The 26649-nt window shown below is 33.0% G+C and overlaps 1 protein-coding gene across 9 annotated transcripts in view; it reads left to right on the top strand.

The window, feature by feature from the left end:
• The window catches only part of EndoA (SH3 domain containing GRB2 like, endophilin-A), a 70725-nt gene that overhangs the window by 27378 nt on the left and 16698 nt on the right, over window positions 1–26649 (top strand). For all 9 annotated transcript variants that reach the window (XM_088188601.1, XM_088188605.1, XM_088188600.1 and 6 more), the window contains exon 2: window positions 5534–5640. In XM_088188601.1, coding sequence (XP_088044727.1) covers window positions 5596–5640 — 45 coding nt within the window. In that variant the 5' untranslated portion in view covers window positions 5534–5595. The remainder of the gene's footprint in view (window positions 1–5533; window positions 5641–26649) is intronic.

The following is a 26649-nucleotide window of genomic DNA, read 5'->3' as shown; positions in this document are numbered from 1 at the left end:
AGATTTTTATTCAACTACGTGTGAAAATGACTCATTAAGTTCGCTCTTCCAAGTGTGTTTTCCATGTCCGAATATATGTTGGTAATGATTTTATTTCGATTTGAATATTCCATTCTAGGTCTGTTAACATACATAATATATCCACACATTAATATAGCCCTAAAGGGAATAATCACCGAAAATTTTCTTTAAAAATACCCTTCTAGTTCGGACAGTGCGTGCAGTACCAGCCACATCTCTGGAGTGTAAGAGCTGGTCGTAAAACAGTATAATGCTCGGCAATTTCTATGTTGGTTCTATGATCCCTTGAGGAGTAACTTCTAACTAGACGTACATACATCTAAACGTGTGTAGTTCTCGCTAGCGTATTTTTTCGGTGTCTCATATTCATGTGGAAACGAATATCATCACTCATTATGAATTTTTTGTTCTCTGGATAATTTGTTATAATAGACACGAATAATTGAAGGACCAGAACGGATCGATCTATATCGATTTCGGGCTTCCGTATTTATACACGAATCGTAGAGATTTTTTTTTAAAACAGTTCTTGCTATTTTTACATTTTTATATTTCAAATAAGATAAAGAAACCTCTTTGGATTATTGAAAAAACGAGATGTTATTGTGTAACTCTAGAAAGCCCCATAGATTTTTGTAATCTGCTGATTTTCGCGCGGAGCGATTTCTTTTTATCTGATTGTATTTATTAGATTATCAAATCAAAGATAAGGTCGATTATAGTAGTAAAATCATAAAAAAATTGTCATTCAACCTTCATTAGAAGCTACCAAGGAAACAAGGCTCGGACCCGCCCTTTTTTATGCAGCGGTTGTAAAACATTCGTACAAATTAAATTTTTAACAAAAACAACCTTTAGAAATGAAAATTTTAGATTTTGTGTTTTTTCGAGAAATATGCGGAGCGCTTTCTAGTTTGATGCTCACTGAATGGTGTAACTTTTCATGATAAATATCCCAGATGTACATATTTAAGACAATTTAAATTCTTTCTAATGTTTACGTCACTTTTCCTAAGCGATTGTGTCCTTAGTTATATTTATATTGATCGTCGACAGCCGTTATTGTATACGCATTTTTTTCATTAAGCAGTCATCTGTTCTATTCTTTTCAAAATATACTAAGCACCGTTTTCTTGCATCACATTTCAACAGCTCATTGTGCCAGAAACGTTTTAAGTTTTTTTAAGGTTTTGTTTTTTTAACCCTAAGGGGTGTGATTTCGCAGCCAGTAAGATAGATAGTCTATTTAGAGTTTGATTAGATTATATTTACATATGTTACGACGAGATGTTTTCTCCAAACAGTAGTGGAAAAGCTGGCGGAGGGATGATGTCCGTGAAAGATCGTCAGAGGTCTTGTAGGTGGCGTGGTAGTGACAGTATAGCGAAGGATGGTCCCTCTGCTACAGTGGTGCTCGTATGGAGAAGTCCCTCTTGGGATGTGAACGCCCATGACAGTATGTTGTCTCTTCAAGTGGCTGCTTGTGACTGCCCTGCTCATCGAAGTCAAGGCTTAAGTATCCAGAGCTGCAAAGCTTGCTGACCAATCACAATCATGCAGCGATAATCCAGCTAATCGATGCACTTGCTTCTTAGAATCAATGAAATAACTATACGCCTTTAGAAAGTGACATTTGCTTGATAGATATCTCCGAGATGAATTGCGTCTGTGTAATGAGATTTTTTGGCCTTATAGTGTTTTCTGTGCGCGTCTCATAACAAAGAAAAAAGTGTTATTTATGAAGGAACCCTTTAGTTCAGATCGTAACGAGAGTCATTGTGTAATCGTAGTTTTTAAATAATCACTTTTGGTCACAGTAATTAGGCGAGTTTCAAGATAGGTCCTTTACAAAAGTGGCTATTATTTTGCTCTTATTAATAAGAAATACTGCGAATGAAATAATATATTTTATGAATGGAAAGTTTATACAGATTAAAATATGTCTACATACATATATAAATATTAATAGAATTAAATTATACATTGATATTATAATAATATATAATAACATACCATCTGTTTTTATAAAAGACGATAATATTTCCGAGAAGCTCCTGGGTTATTAAATTAATATTTTGTTTAAATTTAATTATGAATTATAAATAAGTTGTATTTTCCTTAGTTAATAAATTTAGAAAGGTTTCGGCGTAGTTATGTATGTACATACTCACTTTCTCACATAGAATACTCTGTATCATTTTACCACCAGTTTGGTATTAATACCAAAATAGCTGATATTACGCAAAAGGGTAAGACAGTTATCGTTGATGGAAACGTTAATGTTTGAAATCAAATCCAATAAAGTCCGGAACATAGTTGTGTGCGTGTGGTTTCGATTGTTGTATACGCTCCATTGTGTTCGATTACCATACAAATGAATAGGATGTAAAGTTAAAATGTTGAACGAAAGCACTATTAATCGCGGTGGCGGATAAAGGAGGTAGCTTTCGATGTAATTACAATATTAGGCAGGTAGCATTAAAAATGATATATGAAAATTACCACATTTTTCCCTTTATACGATAATGTATTTTTTAAGTAGGGGCTTATTATATATTTTTTAATTCTACCATTGTTTTTCATGTAGTTTAATTAAATTACATATATATCATTCACTACAGATTTTTCTACTTTTTCTTTATCACGTGAATGAATATCGGTGGTAAATAACACTTATTTATTTTTAATAATCAGTGCACAAAAAGATTGTTCAACGCGTCATTATAGCATGCTCTTAAATTTTTGCCCTGTGATTGGTCAGTCATCCTGAGGGGCGGTACCGGTATGTGGAAGTACACAGAGCAGTGAGGTTGTCGAGATTATCTTATGGATCCTTTCACTATTGTTATAATTATACGTATTTACTAATTTTTACTGTTTTATTTATTTGATAATAAAAATTTACTTTGTTCTCAGTGATCACGTGTATTCTGTGTGTATTTGTTTTAATGCACTGGCTCTTAAGAAAAAATAGATTGTTGTGTGTTATTCTAAACTAACGAATTAGCACATATTTATAAATACATATTCTCACAAAAATACATATTATATAATTTATTGGGTTCACTTTAAACATACACACGAATGTGTTTTTCTAAAAATTAATTAATGAGATTTATATATAAGTAGATTAGTATTATTAATTTTATTTCAATTCCAAATATAGAGAATTATGGGTTAGTTTATAAAACAAACCTGTATGTATGTTTCAATATATCTATGATATAAAAGTATTATATAATATAAACTACATAATAATCCGTATTACCTATTTAATATTAGATAAAATCATAATAACTACTTCGGATGAGTATAAAATAAGATAAAAGCGGGCGTATAATGAACTAAACGATCCAGTTAAATCTAAACAAACTCGCTTTAAGTATCATTGTCCCAACTAACTGCGTTGTACTTGAGAAACGTTCACATCTATAACATTTTATTATACTCCGTATAACAAGATTTTCTTTAAGAAAAATATCCTGTACTAAAGAAAATATTTTGTCTAAGAAATAAAAAAGAGGCAAACCTGACCATCTAATCAAATCCGACACAGGTGGAATTTAATAATAAAGCACCACTGTTTTTTTAACCCATAAACCGAGTGAAGGCGCTGGTTTCATTGCCATTTCCCCTGTTTAGGCAATCTCACAAATTCGGCGAAAATGGTTAAATTTTTTTCTGTATCACGCTATATGGGAAACGTTTTATCGTTTCCCCAGAGCGTTAACTAGCGTATTGTTTAACCTTTATTTTTTTGTTTACTGGTGTATTATTTTTTATTGAATTAATATTCGAAAATACAACACCATACATGCTAACTCTAACTTCACGATCGTTCCGAGTACAAAGCACTTTAATGCTTTTAATAAAATTTTATGTTTCGAACATGCTGTATGAAGGTCTTAAAATTAAACTCGTTTTCAATGTATGTATTTATTTATGTATTAAGTTTAACATAAGTGCAATTGTAGTATAATATATAAAATCTACTTGTTTTGTATCGGTTCATAATCGTTAGTTTTAAAAAAATTGATATTAAATATATCAATGTGTATCTGAGAGAGCTTAGATATTCCGACGCCCCTAAGAAAGGCGCTGGGATAAAAGACAGATAATAACCAGGCGCGTACGGTGAGATACATTCGCTTTCGCTCGCTCGCGTTTCAAGTGACGAGAGTGAGTGAGAGATAAGGGCGTGCGGAACGCATGTAACGCACGCCCTTATCTTTCACTCACTCTCTTCACTTAAAACGCGAGCGAGCGAAAGGGAACGTATCTTACCGTACGCGCCTGATAACCAAATATCGTCATATATCTAAGAAACTTTTCTGAACTTTTTTGATTCGAATTTATTTGGATACTCGGGGTATTTAAAATAAATATCTCGATTCTAGAATGCTACAAACTAAAGTGCAATAGAGGATACGTAACTGATGGTTCATTTCTCATAACAAAGCTGAGCATCTTGGATTTTTTCGCAGACGTTTATGTGTAGAGAGATCTTCCACTTGCTCTCAAAAGTGATTCAGATTTTTCTAACCAAACGTTCTAACTGAGAGCGTATAAATATCTTGACGGTAAAGAAAAACGGGAAAATGACATGTCATTTTTTAAATTAATGTCATTCTCTACAGTAAATCTAAATCATTCTGTAGAGAGAAAAAAATCGCAACAAACCAAATGCTTTTAAATAATTTTATATTATTATTATATAAAATTTGTAACTGCTGTATTTGTGTCATTAATGAATTACTAGAAGAGCAGAGCGTACAGGTGGACCCTTGAGGAATTTTCGAATGGGTAAAATATTCTTTCGATAATCGACCGCCATAGTCAAATAACTCAAGAATAACCGAGTTAAATCATCTGAGTAAACGAGTTTCAACGATTTTCTTACCAACGATTCATGAAAAACTTTGTCGAAGACTTTTTCTAAAATTAGTGTATATGATATTTTGATTTCCGAATCAAGGGATTTTATAAATTATGTAACATCGTTTTATCTAAGGTGTATTCTTACCCTTGAATTACATAATAATAACAATGAGAAAATCATTAGATTAGTCTTCGATGCGTTAATTTTTACTCGCAGCCCATTCTATATTAAAAATGTGATAATGCCATTCTCTTCGCGGATCCTTCAGATGGCTTTTGAATCTAAAATTAATTCATACCCTGCGGTCTTAATACAATTTACACACCGTACCTTAGCACATAAGCTGCTCGCTCAAATTCAGGCACATGTTAATGTTTCACTCAGCTTATGAAAGCAAAAGCGAGGCCTAATTCTGTTCGAGAGCATCCCTTTTTGTTTATGTTCGCTCGTGAAAAATGTAATTACCCACCTAAGAGTTTTTCTTGCAGCAAAATTAAATAATAATATACTTTTTTCTATCAAGTTGCTCATTTTAAGACCATGTTTCTAAAGTATTATGATTCAGTTACAATACGATCGATTTAATAATGTTTTTCATTGTATGTATAATTAATGTATTCTTTTTCTTTTCAGACTGAAATCGAACTTCCTCGAGTGATAGTTGGTGTTTACGGTGATCTGCAGAAGCATTAGCCATGGCTTTCGCGGGGCTTAAGAAGCAGATCAACAAGGCTAATCAGGTGAGCTAATCTTGTTAAGGGGCATTGCTTGTCCATTAAATGGATCGTCGTTATTTGACCAGTTTGGTAACATTAAAGTTTCAATTCGACTAAGTAAAACCAAGGTTTCTTTTGTGTTTCGATATTATTCTTCAAAATTTAGGCAAAAATGCTCCTTTATTTATTTAAAATTAGACAAGTATAAAAACGCCTGCGACATTATATACACATATTTATAAAAGCCTGTGTAAGTAAATAATAAAGTATTTATGTATCTTTTCGATTTAAGGATTAGATTGAATTCATCTGTATTTTGGAATTAATGCTCCTCAAGGGAATTTTACGAGAAACGCGCTGGGAAATTTTGTTTCTGATTCTGAAAATAAAATATTGGTAATCTCGCTAAAGTAATAAATACTTTGCAAAAGTAATTCACGTATTTATCTTCTTTTGTTGTATATATTAATACAAATATTACGTAATATTTTACGCGAAACGGAATCATTATTATTATTGCTCGTGCAATATATATGTATATATATACTATTATATAGTTATTATATTATTTTGCTGAATTGTAGCAATTTTACGGTTGCCGGAATGACTTGTGGAATTATAATATTTAGCTCTTGAATGTTTGAGGTTGATTAATTTCTCGGCTTGTGTGCCCAGTAATTTGCGCAGGTATTTCAATGGTAATCACACTGCCATAATTTTCAAAGCCTATGAACCATGAAAAGGTTTTTTACTGGAAAATTGATTGGGTGATAATCCTCCATATGTCAAATAAAACTTAACCCAAACAAGCATTAAAAATATTTATTTTATTTTCTTAAAATGTTCTCTAATATTTTTTAACCCTTTGGATGCTAAACAACGATATATCTTTGTTTGTCATTAAATAAAATAAATGCTGATAAAGATCAATCTAATCCTCCGTATGAAATTTAACGGATTATTTGTTCTATTGTTAAAAAAGAGAATTTCTCCTTTAATTAATATTATTAGATAATTTTATTTTGAGTTATATTTAAACTGTTTAATTTGATTTTACCAATTGGAAGACATTTTAAATTACGGGCACATAGCACGATATTATAAATGCGATGCTAGTTAGTATTATGTAAGTCTTGTATGAACCTAAACGCTACCTCAAATACACGGACATGTATGTATATGTAGAGTAATATATTATTCCATAAATTTATTAGTCACGTTTCTGTGCTGGCGTGGAAGAGAAAATATAAATAAATAGTATGTACCGAACAAAAATAGATAGAGAAACACCCCGCAGATTATTAACCTACAGCTATAGATATAACGTATAAATCCGCAGGATTAATCTGATAAAATCAACGGCGTTTTTTCTATCATGAAAAACGCTGTCCTTTAAATTAGAAAAGGGCTTTAGATTGGCAAATAATCGATATATTTTTTGTATTTGCTTCAAAAAAAAGGACGATTTAATCAATAAAAAAATCTATCCAGGTTAAAAGGCATAGACGAAATATAGTAGTCACTGTATATTACGAAAGATACATTATTAACACAAATTAAAATATGATAAGGAAAATGTTTGTTTTTTCATATTACTGTTTATTCAAAATTGAGGCATTTGAGTTAAATCAACAGACTACCGGTTATTTTTTGTGTTAACATTTGAGTCAAATGACTTAATTATAAACGCTAAATACGACGTAGGACAAATTAAAACCTCAAAAGTGCGATAAAGATTGAAAACATCGCTTTATTGCTCTATGTATTAGCAATGCATGTATTATAATAATAAATAGAATGATAGTTCAGTAATGTGATGCATGTTTGTAACACTAGCAAGTGTATGAGTGGACCAGACAGTTTATAAAGGCTCAATCCTGTTAATTAATTAGCAATCAAGAATAATAAGAGGCATAATGATTAAGTGTAACTGTTTATTAATTACGGCATGCCGTTTAGACATTTTGAAATGGAAATTATGGCTTTACAAGTAGAATTGATACTAGAAATGAAACCTGGGCTCATTACTACTAGCTGGAAAACAAGAAACCGAGCAAGAAACGTCGCGTTATATCTAATATTATGCTGGACGAATGTTATTTTGGGCCCTGTCACCAGTGTTATACAGTGGCGTAGCCAGGATTTTGTCAAGGGGGGGGGGGGTTGTCAAGAAAAAAGGCAAGATCATTTTTTATTTTATATTTAATTAACATAAAATGCCGCTAAGGGGGAGGGGGTCCAGACCCCCCCGCTGGTGCATTAAAATGACGTGAACAGGTATTTTGTTGCTCGGCCTCATTTATTAATTTAAATACACTTGCAGGCATAAAAGCTTTGTGCTCATGCACAAAAAAATAATTAAATAAATTTATATATAAAATGTCTAGACCACAATGCATCCACCGACTGCAAGCACCTGGATGAAAACAAATATTAACGATTGCAATTATCAAATATCATCTGACCTTAAAGTATCTTGAAGATCTTGCCTCCCCAATGATTTTTGCATATGTTAACTTCGAGAATCAAGAGGTTCAGGTCTGAAGAAGAGTTGTAGCAGGCGTAGCACGAGTGACTGCGCACTCAGCTTTTTTGTCGGGAAATATATTTGAATTTTCATTTAAAAACTCTATTCTATATAATTGTTCGTTAAAACATTTGGTGATTTATTATACTTAAGTAATTCGTATTATCGCAGTATTCAAATGGAGCTCAATATCTATTTTCTGCCATTTAATTCTAAAACATAAAATAACCGTTGGACAATATATCAGAACTATAATGCTTGAACTACACTCTCTGGAAGTTGTCCGAACCGAAGTTCAACTGAAGTCGGCCAAGGTCGCCGACTTCCGAGTATCGGCCACAGTGCCACAAATTTCATATGCCGTGAACAACGTCCGCACGGCGGCTGCTGTCACGTACAGCTGACATATTTGCGCGCGATCGAAAAATGTGCCAAATAATCGCAATTTTTAAATTTTCATATTATTAAAATTACGCTACTGATAATTATAAAAGTTTGTGTGGGCACTCACCAATACAATAGCAGTGAAAACTTTTCGGTCGTAAATTTTCAATTTACGCAAAATCCTTGTCGGCTTTTGCAAAATGCCATAAGGCATAAAAATGATACTTCAGAATACGAGCACCACATCTGTGACTATCCTAGAATTTATCGCCATCGATTCTAAATCAGAATTCGTTATGGTGTGACATTTATATAAACCGATCTAGGAAAATACATAAGGATATTTGAAACGATTTTTCTTAATAAAATCAAGTACCACTAATTATTTTTTAATTATTTAATTTTATATGAAAAAAATATAATAACGATATCTGTTAGAAGAATATACTATCAAAAATATAATTAATCCCTTTTGAGGACCTAAAATATTCAAAGAGTCTGTGAATTCCCCGATAAGCATGTGGTATTTTAACTTGACCACGTGACCACGATGCAGCGCTCGACATGCGTGTTAACCATAAAACGCCTACGCGCATACTGAAATTGAACCGAGTTACTCGATCTATCTCAGTTTGCGAAACACCATATCATTATCTCTCTCACTCTCGTCACTTAACACGCGAGAGAGCGAAAGGTTACTATATTCTCCGTCCTTGGCCAACCTTGGCCAACTTCCAGAGAGTGTAGTGTAGGCATAAGCAACAATAGCATACTTTTATTGAGTTTTTTTTATTATGAAATTTCACTTAATGTACAAAGGAAACGTAATTAGCTCCTTTTAAAAACATAAAACGTAATAAGGTCATTCTAAAAAAATATTAAACCGCTCCTGTTTTTTTACAATTATGAAATAACTTCTTTGCGAGCCTTGTTATATAACGCTACTCTTATCGATTCCTATATTCTCATCTCCAAAGCAGAGCTCTTCAACTCGGTAGCACACAGAAGGTTTTTGAAGAGCGAAGATTTGGTGCCTATTCTGCAGTTTCGTTATTCACGTGAATGTAATTTTACATGGCACGACGTAAGGTATTTTTGCCAAGATCTAATCTTAAGTCATTTCTCTTTCATCTCCTCTTCAATAATGGCGATTATTTCCGGAGTTAGCAAATCAACCGGACGACCTTCACGCGGCAGTTATTCAATTTACTCCCTACTAAAACACAAATATTCAACCCCATTTTTCACGTTTTGCCCCTCTGTATTTTGATTTGTTGACATTTTTATAATATTGCGATAACATGTTTTTCTCTGCTCCGCTACTTAGAAACTAAGACGAGTTGTAACATGATTTTTTACCGCAAATTAATAGATAGTGTGGAAAAACAATCTCATTTATAACGAATATATTAGGCCTTTCAACTGTTGCATCTGGCAACATCTCTAGACATTATTAATGGGTCAAAGATGCCGCTAGCATATTTTTCATCACAGTTCCAGGATCAGCCGATTTATGCCGATAACCATCATTTCGCAACGTAATGGAAGTAATGAATTGATTCAATTACTACACACGTTTTGAGAATCTCCGTCATTCGTCACGGGCTCAATTGACACGACACACTTGTGTAAACACAGCATTGGATCAATTTCGTGCCGTGGATCAAACGGCGTATCCGTCAATGTGTCGATGGTGTTATTATTATTAGTTGAACAAACGACGTTCGCGTCAAAGTCAAACAATTATATTTTCATGTCCGTTTACACAAATTAGTGTTTGCATTAGCGTCTGCCGATAATTGACAGGCGCGGAATGCGTTGATTAAAACAACGGTTCTATTTCCCTTTTGATTGTTTCTACTTTTGAATGTGTGTGTTTGTGTAGCTTTGTCCGAAACCACATGAATCAGATAAACCGCGGAAACCCGTTAAACGGTCGAGCTTCGTTTTATAAGCGGGACCACATGGGGAAAATATTTATTGTTAGACGGAAACCCTCTAGATTAGTCATACATTTTTAAGGTTTAGTAACCCTAAGGAGTGTGACTTCGCAGCCAGTAAGACGCAGGTGGCTATTAATAATTTATTAGTTTATATTACATATATTGCGAGTTACTATGATGGGCGAGTATCGTTTGTTCCAAGCAGTGGTGGAGAAGCTAGCGCAGGGATGATGTCCGTGGAAGATCCTCAGGGGTCTTGTAGGTGGCAGTGAGTCTCTGGAGGTCAGTTCCTCTTGCTGCGATTATCGTGTTCGGGAGTCTCAGGCCGTATCTTTGCGTCTGTCAGTAGAGGCGCGTTTGCCGTGCGGGCCGAATCTGCGAGTGTCTTCGAGTGTCTACCCTCTCCTCATTGGAGACCAGTCTTAAATATTCAAGGCTGCAAAGCTTGCGACGAATCACAATCATGCAGCGATCATCCAGCCAATCGTTGCACTCGCTTCTTAGAACAAAGAAATATGTATACGCCTTTAGAGAGTGCCATTTGCTTGATGGAAATCTCCGAGGTCGAATTTTGCAACGGGAAAGTTGTGGCCTTTTGTCTTGTGTGGTGCTTTTTGTCTTCCGGTGTCATATTGTTTTCCGTGACCGTTCAATGCACCGGAGAACCCTTGCGTGTTATTTCTGTGAAACATTTAGTCTAGTCGTAACGAGAGCCTTTGTGTTGTCCCATCCTTTACAGTTTACACTATTGTCTAGTTTATAATTTTTTATGAATGATAATTTTTTGGTCACAGTCATTAACGCGAGTTTCAAGAATAAGATCTCCCACAAGTCATTTATATATTAAGTTTGATTAGTCAAATCTTACTACGAAAAGCTGCACAAGCTTAACTCGCATGTACTCAATATTTTTTCTTCAGCGTTTCCTAATTTTCAAATTTAAAGAGACACTTTTTTAATTTCTCATTTCCTCAAGCGTTTACATGTTTATTCGTAGCCATCACGATGTGAGAGATCACTCGTATTTATGTCATATCCTTCAAATCGCTGGTAATCGAGGATTTGTCGTCTCGGTTGAAGGATGTTGCAATTTAACGAGAGTTGATTCTCATTAATACGAGATGAACGTTTCTTAATGTTTATTTATGCTGAAAATGCCTTATTTTCTCCAACGAAAGATGTGGCCTTCGAAGTGCTTTTATTTTCCTAAATGGGTACGTCAGATTACGCGTATTTACGTGTGGATTATTTTATAATTTAAAATTTAATCACCCCTAACTGTCAAAAGGTTGGAAAACTGCCGCACGTCATGGCAGTCGCTTATTGCCCGGCAGTCCATTATACACCTAGACCAAAATGTGAGGATTTATCGCAGGCTATGGGTCGAATGTGGCGTGCCGCGTCACATCACCGTAATATACAGTTTTCTGTATACATATATTATACAGTAGAACGCTTACAAATTTATATGAAAGACTGATTTTTTCATTTAAATGAAAATTATTTCGAAAACCTCTCGGCGTGCTTTGAATCGCTGTAATAATACACTGAGCAGAATATTGACATTGGAGGTTAATGGCGGCATTGCTATCACGCACGATTTTGGTTCTAATCAAAGTGATATTGTACATTAGAGTCACTATATTCATCTGCTCATTGCTGAAATACATATTTGTGCCTGTATAGCGAATTGAGGAGCTAGATGGCGCGAGTCGGAAAGGAGATTGTGAGCGCTGACGTTATGTTCCCGATTAATATAGAATAAGGGACGCGATCTCTATTTTTACTAATCTAATAATGCACTTAATAGATACGATTTGAAGAATACTTTGGATATATTTGAATATTGTATGCAATTAAAAATAATAAATAAGTTAAAAAATGGAATATAATTAATATGAATAATTGCAAAAATATTTATTAAATCTTTTAATTATATTAATAATTAGTTTTATTGTAACATAATTGTAGATATTTAAATGTTGGGGTCTTAGGTAATTTAATAACGAAGAGAGAGGGGCAGTGACGTAGCTAGGAGGAGGTGACGGGGTGGACCGCCCCGGGCGGCATTTTCGCGATGGTAGGACCGTTCGTGTAATGTGGTTCTTAAATGCGCTAAAAAAATAGAGAACTAAGTTGAATATGTGAAATTAATAAATAACATTTAAACATACCGCTTTAAAACGCCGCCCCTATAGATAAAAATATTTTTGACCGGCCCGAAAATTTGGCCAGTTTCTTAGAATCGGTAATATCAGATGTCCCCCATTGTTTGTTTGGATCGAGCATGTGCTAAAAAAATAAAATACGTGATAACCATTAACATATGTATATTAATATTGTAAATTGCCTTGCACATTTTTTGATATGCATATTCATATGTGAAGGGTATGTAGCGTAGCTGAGGGAGAAGGTCAAATGGGGATGGCTGCTTCGAAAAGTTTTGGCATATTGAAGACGTGCATTAAGTAACATATTTTTAGGAAAGTCAGATTTTGTATGGGTGGGGGGGGGGGTCGAAGTTAAGGATTGCCATGAGTGGCACATACCCTAGCTACGCCACTGTAGAGGAGTAGAATGTTTTATTAAAAAAATAAATATTTTATTTAACCTTTCTAATGCAACAAGTCACTTATGGGGCTCTGATCGTATTGCCAAGAGCCACGTATGGGGCTCTCGCAAAAATTCACTACGATAAAAAATAGTATTACAGTATTATTTTGGTGTAGTCAACTATGAAGACATGTTTAAAATTAATACCAATTAAATATCTTTGTGATTAACGTAAAATTAGTGTTGCACTAGTCACTTGCGCCTCTATTGTATAAAGCGTAATTTTTAATAATAATTTATAATTAAATCAGAATTAGATTTTTTCAAATAAAATTTGTATGAAGCAATAGTATCGTAGTTGTATATTTTTTTCTGTATAAAAAAAATATTACAATAATGGTTTGTTGTGACAACCCTAGCCCCAAATAGTGTTTAAATGGCTTGAAACGACAGCCAGAGACTTCTTTTAAGTTATAAAAGCCCTTAAAAAATATTTAACACTCGATATATATATATTTTCATTTTAAAAGTACGTATCATTGAGGTGACGTATTACGAAAAATTACTTGGGCACATTAACGGTTAAAGAAAAAAACGCACAATTTTTTTGTTAAACTAATTTATTTTTTTCTCTTGTCTAATGGTAACATTGAGGTAATATTCGGTAGCACAATTCGTTATTTAATTTACTTTATTAACAAATTGCTATTTTACTTAAGTGACACTTATTAAGCTGTGCAGCGTAGAAATTCATAAAATTATTTTTTAACGAATATTACAGTAGGTTTGAACGAATCCAAACGATACAGGTAGTTTATAAATATTAATAAGTAATATAAAATTGCATTAAAACCACTGGAATATTATTTTTCAAATAAATCTGTTGAAACAAAATTATGTTATATGGTGTTTTGCTACTAGCGACATTTTTTGATGATAAAAACTGTCTTTTTATCTCAAATAAAGGTCATTAACGTTGAAGTGCACAATGATATTATGATACTGATTAATTTGGCTTATAAACGTTAGGAGTGAAGTCGTCTATTTTTAACACTATGCGGTAACGTTCGAATTTATTATGAACTGCACGTCCGATATGAAGAAACAAACATTCAAGTGTCTTCAAGATTGATCGTCCTGTATAAAAGCTATTTTAGCTGACATGTTTTTTCAAGAATATCTAAATTGGAAAAGTCTTCCAGCATCTCGAGAAAAAACATAAACCAACAATACTCGTATGTATGTATATTATTTAATATCTACGTGTGCATAATGTATGAATACATATAATAAATTTGTGTATAAAAAATATTTGTTATCATTCTTGTTTTATCGCTAGAGTTTATTGGGCGTAAAACGCCTCGTGTTGTTATAGCTGCTATATAATACAATATAACGAGCGTGGTAAACATTTTTCTAATCAAAATAGATACATACGTGTCCAATGGTTTTATGAAGGCTTTTTAATTTCGTGTATTTGAAACCATGTTCAATACAATAGTTGTATTAGTTCCAATTTAAATGGGTATTTTGCTTCTACGAGTCCAGGAATTGTCCCTTTCTCAAAATGTAATACAAATGTATGTTATTTGAATTTGTTAGTTAAATTACTATTTTCACAAATATCAATAATTTTTTATACATATTACAGCATTGTTTATATTATATTTTTTTATAGAGCCTACAATATAGTTTACTATTTTATGATATATATTTATTGACGCGACTTTCTTCGTTATTACTTCCCATTTCTTTCACTTGAATAGCAACATTAGTGGTACTTGCTTTCGTTGTTTCCATTGCCAAAATTGTTTTGTTGTTCATAGATAAATCTTAAATTCTTGTCATCACTTTAAAATATTCCATTTTGGGCAATGCTCTTGAGAGCTAAATTATTACTAGTTCATCAAAAGTCAGATAGATTCTCTTAGTAGCCGGAAGATGTCGGTTTTACCATGTTACAATTAGTCTCTAATTCGAGTAATCGAGTACTCGATACTCGAGTATTTTTGTCTATTTTTCAAGTACTTGATAATCGAGTATTTTGAAAATTACTCGATTAATACTCGAAATTGAAAAATTGCTTTTCTTTGGCGTTTATGTTCGAAGTCCCGAGTTAGAGCGGTTACTATCAGGTATAAATTTTTCATAGTTCCATAGTTGCATAGCTCCGGTCGTCGGCTATGTTAGTGGGTACGACGGAGAAATTTCTTTTGTGTTTTCTGTTCGACAGTCCCGACTTATCTAATTTATGGCAATGAACAATATGAAATATCAACAAAAAAAAAATTGTAGGTTTTATGACTATGCAGTTGTAGCGTAAAGTGTTGTAAATTGTTTATACTGATCCCTCAACTTAAAATATAAATCAAAACAATTGTGTGTTTTAAAGGCATTTAAAGTAAAGTCAGTTCTTTGCGAACCGTTTAGCTCTAGAGTGAAAGGTATTCACCCAAATACATCTTCGAAGGATATAGATTTAAATTCTTCGCATTAATCAAAAGGAGTAGAATATTGTATATTGTTAAGAAAAAAAATATATTCAAGAAGAATTACAAAATGCTATTTTGTCAATAGTCGAAAGAAATAAGAGAAAAGCAGAGAAGGGAATGAAAGAAGAGAACATAAAAAGAGAGTTCAAAAAATTTTATATCTATAAAAAGCGAACAGATATAAATTAGAAGCCTTATCCAACGCGTTAATGACAATAAGTCCAACATCAACAGCAACGGAAAGGGTTTATTCCATAACGGGTATATTAAAACCAAAGGTTAGCAGTAATATTAAATTCAAGACACTTTTTGCATTATTGTTTTTAAAAAGTATGTTCGTGAAGTTAAAATAATTGTAAAAATTAACATACTAAGTATTTTATTTATTTATTTATATGTGCACGAATTTGAATAATAGCTATTTTGGTACATTTGGTAAATACTCGAAAGTACTCGAGTACTCGAGTATTTTAAAATTTTAATATTCGATACTCGAGTAGTTGATGGTTCGAGTAATTGGAGACTCTAGTTACAATATCTTTCTGTTCACAAAATCTACAGAATCGCAGGACGATATAAACCATCCGGTCAAGTCTACCTATAGACATCGCATGTTACATCCAATATCCTTCTTAATTATTAAACTGGAATCGTACGACATAGTGGCATCGCTTTAAAACGTTTGTATGAATCTGCGGTGTTTTAAGGACACTTTAGGTTCGGGAGTCCGCGTGCGTTGCATCTGTTGGAACCTTAATTGTCGCGCATTAATATTAATAATAAAGTGCACTTGTTAAATGGTCACCGCTGGCTTGTGCTCTATTGAATTACCTTGGAAAATTGCTTTCTGCATTTTAGATGTTTACTGTAGTATTTTGGTACTGTGCCAGTGCATTTGAAAATGTAATAATAGCATATATGACTTTATTAAAATACGTTTAGCAACTGAAGCGTAATAATATTATTATATTTATTTAAATATGTTGATGGACAAACATTGATTAAGTACGTAATGTTAATACAGATATCTGTATATCTATACAATATTGAAATTTCGTAATTCGTTTAATAATATATCGTATATAAACCCCCAGATCAGCGTTCAGTAAACTTTTAAGACAGAAGAGCCATGTCGGGTAGATTTAAATCAGTTTTAAACTCTGCGGGCGTCTGTAAACTTTTAATTAATAGGTTTTGATTTTAAATTTCGGGATTATATGAGATTGGCGACTTTCAGTTGCGAGCTTAAGGTGCCCTAGAGAGTTGTGATCGCGTCTTTTATTCTTACCTGTCGCGGCTAGGATGTCAGTGCTTGAGAACGCTCCTCTTACTCGAACCACCCAGCTTCTCAACGAGCTTGCGATAGCTATGAAGAGCTGAAAAAAATCAGGGTCGTTATTTCAGCTATTTCCAGGAGGGGGGTAGTCGGCCAATCAGTGTTTTTTTTTAATATTTTCATTTTATTAAGATTCAAAGTATTTCATTAAATGACATCGTGCTGTCGCCATCATGTCGGCAAGATTTCATTGCTTTTGGCGTGAATTTTTGACTTATGAGAATGGATAATTGTTTTTGCGCTCTCCTATTGCTCAAAATTCGATTAAGAAATGTTTCATTTGATTCTCACTTATTGTAAATCTTAATATGCACTGTAGATAACAGAGCATTTCCACTGCGTCGGCGACAGCACGATGTTATGAATCTTAATGAAATGAAAATATTAAAAAAAAACACTGATTGGCCGACTACACCCCCCCCCCTCTGGAAATAGCTGAAATGACGACCCTGCTTTTTGGTAGCGCGGCGATGTAAATACGCAATAGCTTACTTCTTGCACTTGACCTACATCTGGAACCTCTTCCACTGCTCATGTAATGTATTCTGACCTTTTGAAAGTTCTAATAAAAGTTCTAAAACTAATTATAGTTTTAGAACTTTTAGGCTAGGTTTGGGCTTGAACAGTAAATGGACGTTTCGCAACTGTCAAATTGAGTTTCATATCATTTTAGAGAAGCAAGTAATTTATAAAACAAAAATAGTTAATATTTTCTAAATTTATACAATACTATTTATATTATAAATATATAATTAGTTAATTCTGTAAAAATAAAATTTAGTTAATATATTACATATAAAAAGATATAATATTGAAGTTTTTTTATTATATATAATGATCATTAAATTATTTAATTCAAAATAGCTTGGACTTGCGGCAACACTTAAAGCTACTGTAGACGTGGTATTCAGGGAAGTAGACCATTGGCAGCTAAGCCTGCGGTTGGTGAGGCGTAGTCTAGTGTCTTCTGTCATCCGAATAATCTCTTTGAGCTAGGTTCTGTCTGAAAAATGTCTTCTGTGTGGCCCCACCGGCCAAGGGCAGAGCCCTGGCGTCGGGCCCAAGAGCGCATGTTCTCTCTGTGATGCGCAGCCTTTTCTCAGCGAGGACTAAAGCTCCATTCCCGGGCCATGACTTTCGTTAGTATCTCTGGCGTCTAGCACAGAAAAGTTTAAAAGGTTTTTTAAACCAAAAAATGTTAGATTAATATGACGATATTCATTTGAGAAAAAGAACAATTAATAAAAATAATTGTTCTATAAAATGAATTGTTTGTGCACAGATTAGGTGCGAGTCAGCATAGTGAGCATTTTATAAATAACTTTCTGCAACGGATCCTTTTCCGAGAAAAAATCCGAAGATTTACGTTACATTCTTTTGTGGAACAAAGTATTTATTTAAATGCACATATCTCTTAAAATAATTCCCTGATAAATCGCACCCTATTAATTTTATTATTTTGTGAGCAATACCTATTTATAATATTGGGATTTATTTATCCGAGTAGGTCATAATTTTTGGATGTTTTGCTCTCAAGCTGCCATATTATTTTCTATATTGAAAGGCCCCGAAGTAATTTTTTTTACTTAACCTGATTTTTAACAAAAATTAAAACGCCAAATTGTTGGTGTAGCGCGATTTTTTTATATTAAACTTATAATTGCCGTTTTACAAATTGCTATTTTATTTAACGAAAATATCAAAGTTAATTTAACCGAGCAGCACAATTTTTGTTTATCTGTTCTACTAACAAACTGTCATTTTACTTTATATTTTGCGTATCACAAAAAAAAATATGTTTGAAATTAAAAAACATGAAATAAAACTTATGCATTTATTTTTTATGTGCTCATTTAATATTTCAAAACAGCCGCATGTGGCTAGTCAGCGTAGTGTTCATCGTTAAACACATTGCGCCGAAGTCAGCGCGTTTGACAGTTACTCTAAATTATGTGTATGCATTTTATTAATTTTAATTATATAACACTGGAGCACGAAGCACGTATATATACGTCATTCTTTCTTTAAAACTTTAATTTATTTGTAACTTTCCTATTAATTTTCTTGTTGTGACATTATGCACATCTTAACCACACTCTATATAGAGGTTAAGATTGGATCACATTACCATATAAAAGTAATTGGCGAAACGTTAAAAAAATCGTTTGCCAAAGTTCCAACCATCGAGACGGAAGCGCAGCAGAGGGGCTGGGGTAGCTCCTTTTTCTCAATGATTTTATTCAAATCCAACTTTGTTATATTGATCCCGCCTTTTCCTTGCACCCTTCCAGGCGGCCCCGACCCCAACGCTAGCCCCCCGGCGAGCCTCCCTTGACCTATATTTGGGGGTTTTCCGCGATACTCCACCGTCGTCGTGCCGTAGACGTAATTTGCGAACTGCGCTATTTGTTCTCCTCCTTCCCCAACGCTTTATATTCTCTTCCTCTCAGTCAATCGGTTCAATTTTTTACTTTTATTCTCTTGGACTCTAGAACTCGAGGCGTTTACTGCTGCGGCTTTTATTGATTGGTGTTACGTACGAGCCTATGTGTATATGTGTTTGTCGCACTAGTAATATTCAACGCCGCACAGTGTACGATTTGACCAATCTAGCTGGACAAAACTCAGAATCAGACGTATAGGATTTTAAATGGTCTCAAATTACAATTTAGAGATGTGGCAGCAAATAAAACACAATTTTGTTAATCCTACTAAATTTATTTGGATTTTTATGTGAAAAAAAAAAAAAAAAAACAAAGTTTTTATGTGAGAAAAAATTTTTATGCTGCTTTTCTTAGGCAGTTTCCGTAACAAATAAATGTAAGGATCAGACGACATTAATAAATATTTAAATAAATCATATTTTGTGCGAACACGAGAAGTTTTTAATGTGTGACCTAATTTGACCTTCCTAATTTCTTTGTTTTTGCCCTTTGAAGCCTCTTCAGACATTTGTTCTATTATTTCTGCTCCGTGTATCAGGATCTTATGCAATGTAGCTGGCATGTTATACCACGGGTATAGGATGATATATAAGTCTCGTGTTTCCAAACAATATTGCTTAAATTTGTCCGGGTCCATTTTATAGCCAGACGCTATGACTGTAAGAATAGTAAATAAATTAAATTTTCTTTGATACTGGTGATACGAGCCGTTGCTTTAAAATTGTGTAAAACGCCCTTGCGGTGTTCCCATCGTTGCTCGTACCAAAATCTGGTTTAACTTTGTCTACTATGAGACTGATTTCTTTGAATTTACCCTTTATTTCATCCTTCTTCTTCTTCAGCATACATTTGCACAGTGAAATTGTTTGCAATAAATAAAGCCAACGCTTCTTCCGGGGTGTAAGACCGTTGTTATTTTTTCACGCTAATTCATCTCCGAGCTTTTTTATAACCAGTAGCTCGTTTTGGTAAAACTGTAGATACTTCCTCCATTAAATAAGCAGCGTCTCATTTTCCACTGGCTCGCACACTTAATTGTGCAGCAAAAAATAGCTGTGCATCGTTATATTTTTCTAATTGAACTTTGCGCTTTTTCGTTTTTGTACAACTATCTTCAAAACGCTTTTTCGGTCTACCAATACTGAAACTTGGTTTCGGTGACTATTCGTGGAACATATAAAACACTAATTCTTAATTTAACCATTTTTCATAGACACTTAAAAATAAGTCTAATCGTACGAAGCCATTTCACACGAATCTTCTCACATTCTTTTTTCAGAAAGGTCCATAAGGGCTTCTCCTGATCTTGTGTAATGAGCAAATCAACAAATCTTGACTTTACAAACATAATAACTTTGTTTAATCTGCCTTTGGAAGGGATAGAACGCCAAAAGTCAAATAATGACTTTCGTGAAATTTGGGCACTTATAATGAAACAAATTAAAAATCTTTAGAATCGCACATAATCGCAAAAAATAATTATGTTCTTAAAAAACTATAATGATGCGAGAATACGTTTAGAGCTTTGTCATGCCTTGACTCAACTTGACTACATACTTTAAGACCATCCAAAGTTATTTTTTTTGTTTTTTTTGTTGTTTTGAAAATGGTATATTTTAAGACAGTATTCCTAAGTATTCACGAATATTTTGGTGGATTAAAATGCAATGATAGATTGATAATTACCTCTAGTTGAAGAATCCATCACTAAAAAGTACTTAAATCACACAAAACACAGTAAACCAAGCACAAACGTCAATGTTCACAGCTGCACTAAGCGGCTAATCGCGGCTACCTAGATCCAAAACGGTAACTTTGCCCATTTTTATTGAAGGGATCGCGACTCAAAAACTGTTTTGGAGTACGTTACCGGTTGTAGGGAACATTCAAGGGTATAGTAATATTAAAAAAAAGCAATATCTGAACATTATAATTTTAGACTTTTGTCCACCTAGATTAGTCAAATCGTATACTGTGCGCCGGTGTGAATGGATTATTTAGTCTATTTGTAGAATTGCACGCGTTTTGCTATTTCTAGTTCAGTGATTCTTAAAATTATTTTTAGAGTAACTCTATTTTATCATGCAGCGTCAATGTCACAGCGAAAGATTGTGAAATTACGTACCATACCAACCGTGTTAAATAAAATACATGTTAAATATTAAGTAATTTATTCGCAATTATGACACAATATTCAAGCAGACAACCCTTATTATTATACATATTTTCATATAGAGCCTGTATGTTTTATAAATATATAGTATCGCGGCGCCTTCGCCATACAACGTAACACTTTGTTCTGGAATTTTCTCGATTTCTCGGTTCTGATATTTAGTCTCATTTAATTTGATATGCCACATCACACCCACTTGTCTTTGTCAATAACGCATTGTAATTTATTGGTGGATTCTTCTATCATATTTACAATTGAGAAGATAGCAGTATCATCCGCATCGCGGGATAACTCATGTACATAACAGATACAGCATCGGTCCTAGAACTCTACCTTGAGGTACTTCAGTTGATATCTTCCCTAGAGATGTAAATATGTTTTTGTTTGTTTCTATGCGCCCGCCAACATTAGCCCGCAAAATATCATTTAATGTATTAAGTTTAAAAATTGTTTGGGTGTGCTTATTATATTCGATTCCTGTCGGTTGCCTCCTTAGCTTTCGTCCTTGTCTTGTCTTATCACCTTTGCGTCTTTGTATTGTTTTCGATCGTCGAGGAAATTTCTACCAAATGTAGAAAGTGATTTTTTGGATTCTATCGAGCCTGAAACAAGTGAAATATCTCTAGGTGTGATCCAGATTATCAAATAATGAGTGACGCGGATATTATTTTAATCTGATTCAACCAGAAATGAAAGAGAATAAGACTGAAAGACTGAAACTTTGTTTAATGGGAATTCGAATCTAACGATATAATAGCTCGAATTCTCTGATTTGAAAGAATAAAAATATATCTTAACGCCAAAAATAAAAATTTTGATATACAACTGACTCTAGCTGGCTGGTGCATTTGGGTTATCTGAATTGGAAAATGGAATTCTTGGAGTTGCGAGGAAAAGTTGCTAGCATAATAATAGGCTCTGTAAGCTCATTTAAATCAAAACTGGTTTTGTGGGTATCACATCTGCAGATGAAGTCTTTCGTGCATTTCCCAAATATTAAAGAAATGGCAGGTAGCTGTGAATTGTCATTATTTGTTAATCACTTTCAAGAAATTTCAAGAAAAGAGATTTCAGCAGTTTCATATAATAATGGTCTCCCTTTTTATCAATATAAATAAATATAATGGAAATAGTTGCATACATTGCAGGTAGGCAGCTTAGCTTGATGATTAGGTTGAAACTATAGTTAGATTAAATAGTAATATATAGTAAGCATACAACTGAGTCTATCAGATGTGTCAAAGTAAATGATTATCTTCTTTAGATAAAATATATGGTATCAAGTAAATATATGAGCTCATTAATCGACTATAGAAAAAAAATGTGTAATATGTGTTAGTGAAAAACAAAATATTGAGATGATTCCTATTAAGAAATTCTAGTTCTGAAATTTAAATTTAGAGCTCAGCATCCAAATAAAATACATTAAAATAATGGATATTGCATTATTACTAACAGTGACTAAAGTAACTGTTCTATGGAATAATTTTAGTGTGGTATGATAGCGTTCTAATGGACGAGTCGTGTTCATGCTCATATTATTTTTAGAGTTAAAAAATATGCTAAGTAGTAGAAATTTTCTTGGCAGAGTTCGCCTCTGGAAATTGCGAATTGATAAGGTTTCCGAGTGTATTTTATGAGATACGATGCGACTTTTTCTTTAAACGTGCATAAAATCCGTGCTGCATATTTCATAAAATATCAAATAATATGCTGCATATACTATCATATGAAAATTTAATCAAAATGCACGTTGTGTACGCTGAAATTGATTTTAATAGCAATTAGATTTACCGCTTGTTCCTGGTACCGCCTTTGATATAAAATATATTTTATAACATGTATATTTACTTACTGTTCGTTGGCTTAAGCTTAGTTAGAAAAACAGATGGAAATTCTCACAATAATTAATTGTTCCTTGGGTGTCGTGTCTGTGTTTGCGTACTAAAATTTCATCGAATTAGTGTCGCTTGTTTTTATAAAACAATGTCTCAGAAGAAAACATCGGTTTATATTATACTAATTGTATTCAAGAATTTTATTATAATATTATTTTATTTGTTTTATCGTGTCTTAGTAATTGGTTTTGCTAGTTATTATTTACTAAATTATCTGTATAGTGGGAAAAAACGTTCTTAGAATGTGAGATATTTAAGCAATATAAATAAAATTGTATAAACTCTAAAATATTATTATATTTAATAATTCTTAATCGATTAAAGTAACTATTGATTCTTTATCTATAATATAATATTTTGTAGTGTCTAACACCTGCGATATATTCCTATGATATCATTGTTTTTAAATGTAAACATTTTAGGAATGATATTGGTTAAAGGCTAAAATTTCTAATATAACATAACCAAAACACCGTTTAAGATTAGCTACAAATACCTAAAAGACCTGAGTTTGCATCCCATATAGATCCTAGTGCATTTCAATTTGTATCGTGTCTAAGAAATCACAATTAGTGATATTATATAATTATATAATCGATCGATTGTTACAGATTAGGGTGTCCTAGATTTTCCTAATGTCACGTATGAATATCGTGCTTTTAATTAAAATAAATGTCAAGCTAGTCGCCTATTGTGACATATATTGATTGTTAGTTTTAATAATATATGTCACTATTTTACAGACTTTGATTTTAGTCTTGTGTCTCACTACTGTTAATAGTGTTCATCCCATCATTGTAATGCATTATACTAAGGCCTGTCATGTTGCAACGGGAGATTTACAATAAATGACATATGTTTGTGATGTGATATTCGTGATAACACAATTATCTCTCTTCGTATTTTATTATAGAATTTCAGTATGATTATTGGAAAATATAATATAATAATACATTTTCTATATTTGGATCTAAATACATGTGGATAATAAAGTCTGAGCATTTAAGTAAGATTATTTTAGGAGTACATAGATATTAATAAACTACACATCTCTATTTATTGAGGGACATTGCTCTATATACTTTTATTTTATTTGTATATTTAAATACATGTGCAGAACTTTACGCTAATGCATATTGCACAGGAAAAATATATAATAACAAAATATGTATTTACAGAACTATTAGATACTTTTATAAAGATTGAACACAACGCGTCAGCCAACTGTGATTACATGGATGAGAAAAAATGAATACTAAAGTCGGATAGCTGTGTTTATTAGGGAATTGTACAATACTCCTGTTCTTGCATGCGGTTCTTCAAACAATATTCTGCTGGTAATTAGATGGCACACATAAAGTTCTTGTGTATTGTGAATATTATCTACCAACAACCTAAAAAAATGCTTTTTCAAGCACTACGTCAATGCGACTCGAGAGAATCATATCCCAGCATATCTCGTAGGAAATTTGTGGGAAATAAAAATGATCAATATTTATATTATCTTATGTATAGTTAGCCGAGAATCACTGTTTGGACATTTTCTATTCAAAGTGAATCAGTTGCATTATTTGGCAACTAGTTTTTGTATTGCAATACAATAATCTAATACAAAATCTGACCCTTCTAAAAATCTTTAAATTATTGCATGTCTTGAATATGTCAAAACTTTTCGGGGCAGGCGGCTCCTTTGACATCTTCCCAGACGCGCTACATACCTACACACAAATGTGCAAAACAGTTTTCAAATTAATGGTTATCAGGCAATTCATTATTTTTAAACGTACTTGACTCAAACAATGGAGAACATCTGGCGTAACTTTGACTTTTACCATTTCTAAGAAACTAGTCAAATTTTCATAAAAGTAGCATTTGTTAAACTGTTTATTGTTTCCAAATATTTAACTTAGATCTTAGCTATTCGTGGATATGTATTTTTTAGCGCATTCAGTTTAAGAACCACATTACACGAATGGTCTTACAATCGCGAAAATGCCGCCCCTAAAGAAGTGCCGCCCGGGCGGTCTGCCACCCTCCGACTCCCTAACTACACCGTTGCTCAGGTGTACTGCGCACTAGTTGATTATACATGTCACACAGTGCCCTCGAGCTTCTCGTATTGAAAAACAAATCTCTTTATTGCACATGTTATATTTTCTGATGAAATCTGTAGCCCTCTTGAATATATACTTGCCAAACTCCAGTTTTATGCTCGTGGACACGCTCGAACATTGCATTTTTGCACACTGTTTTGTCTTAACTCTCATTTAACGAGAGCAATTTGACTTCTGAAAGAAATATCTTTCATATTTACCATAGACGTTAGTGAAGTTTTTAATTATGTTGTTTGAGTAGTATAATAGTTAAATATATTGTATCATACCCTAATTTAATGATATTGTGCAATACATATTGGCGTTTATATATAAGGTCTTGTACATATGTATATCATATTTACGAAATAAACAAATAAAATAAAGTCTAAAAGATTGTATATCTACAGGGGTCGTTAAATTGTTTATACCCACCGCCCTCTTTTGTATATTGTGGAAAATTTCATTACCATCCGCCAAGGTTGCATTTACTCAATTTAGTATGAAAGCATTTTTAGAATGGGGGAAGGTTTGTAAAAATTATTTATTCAGATATGTATTTTTATTTATACACATATAGTCAAACATGCTAAGTTTTTATATAGCAATGTTTCGATTCGTAAAAGAAAAACAACATTTTTAACACTGGACAAAAACACCCATCGCCCACCATGGAAGCTTGAATCGCCCAGCTTGGTACGGACAATGTTACGATCACTGGTATACATGATCGAATTAATCCTAAACTTTCAGTAATGCTTTATAAACTGTGATGAAAATCCAACTATTTGCGTTAACACAGTCAGTTCGAGAGCTACCCATTTCATCATTATTCATAATTTAGAAAGAGATGGCGAGTTTGGATTTACACTCATAGTATTAGCTCTAAAGCACACGATACGGATATACGTTCGATATACTTATCTTTACTCCGGCTTATTTTTTTAATACATTTATATATTTTATTCTATAAATGGGTTCAAAAATTAACCGGAGTTATGATAAGTATATCGAACGTATATCCCTATCGTGTGTTTTAGGGATAATACCCAAAACCCAAACTTTCCACCTCTTTCTAAATTCAAAATATAGCTCTCGAACTGACTGTGTTAACGCAAATATATTTTAGTGTTAACATGTATCTTGTTCGTGAGCGATAAAACAATATAATAATAGTATTAGAGAATTAT

The sequence above is a fragment of the Plectrocnemia conspersa genome, unplaced genomic scaffold (genome assembly GCF_051122295.1).
Source record: "Plectrocnemia conspersa isolate PC_06_02 unplaced genomic scaffold, ASM5112229v1 ptg000007l, whole genome shotgun sequence".
Taxonomy (NCBI): domain Eukaryota; kingdom Metazoa; phylum Arthropoda; class Insecta; order Trichoptera; family Polycentropodidae; genus Plectrocnemia; species Plectrocnemia conspersa.
Note: the sequence above shows the minus strand (reverse complement) of the source record. Positions and strands in the feature narration are given on the sequence as shown.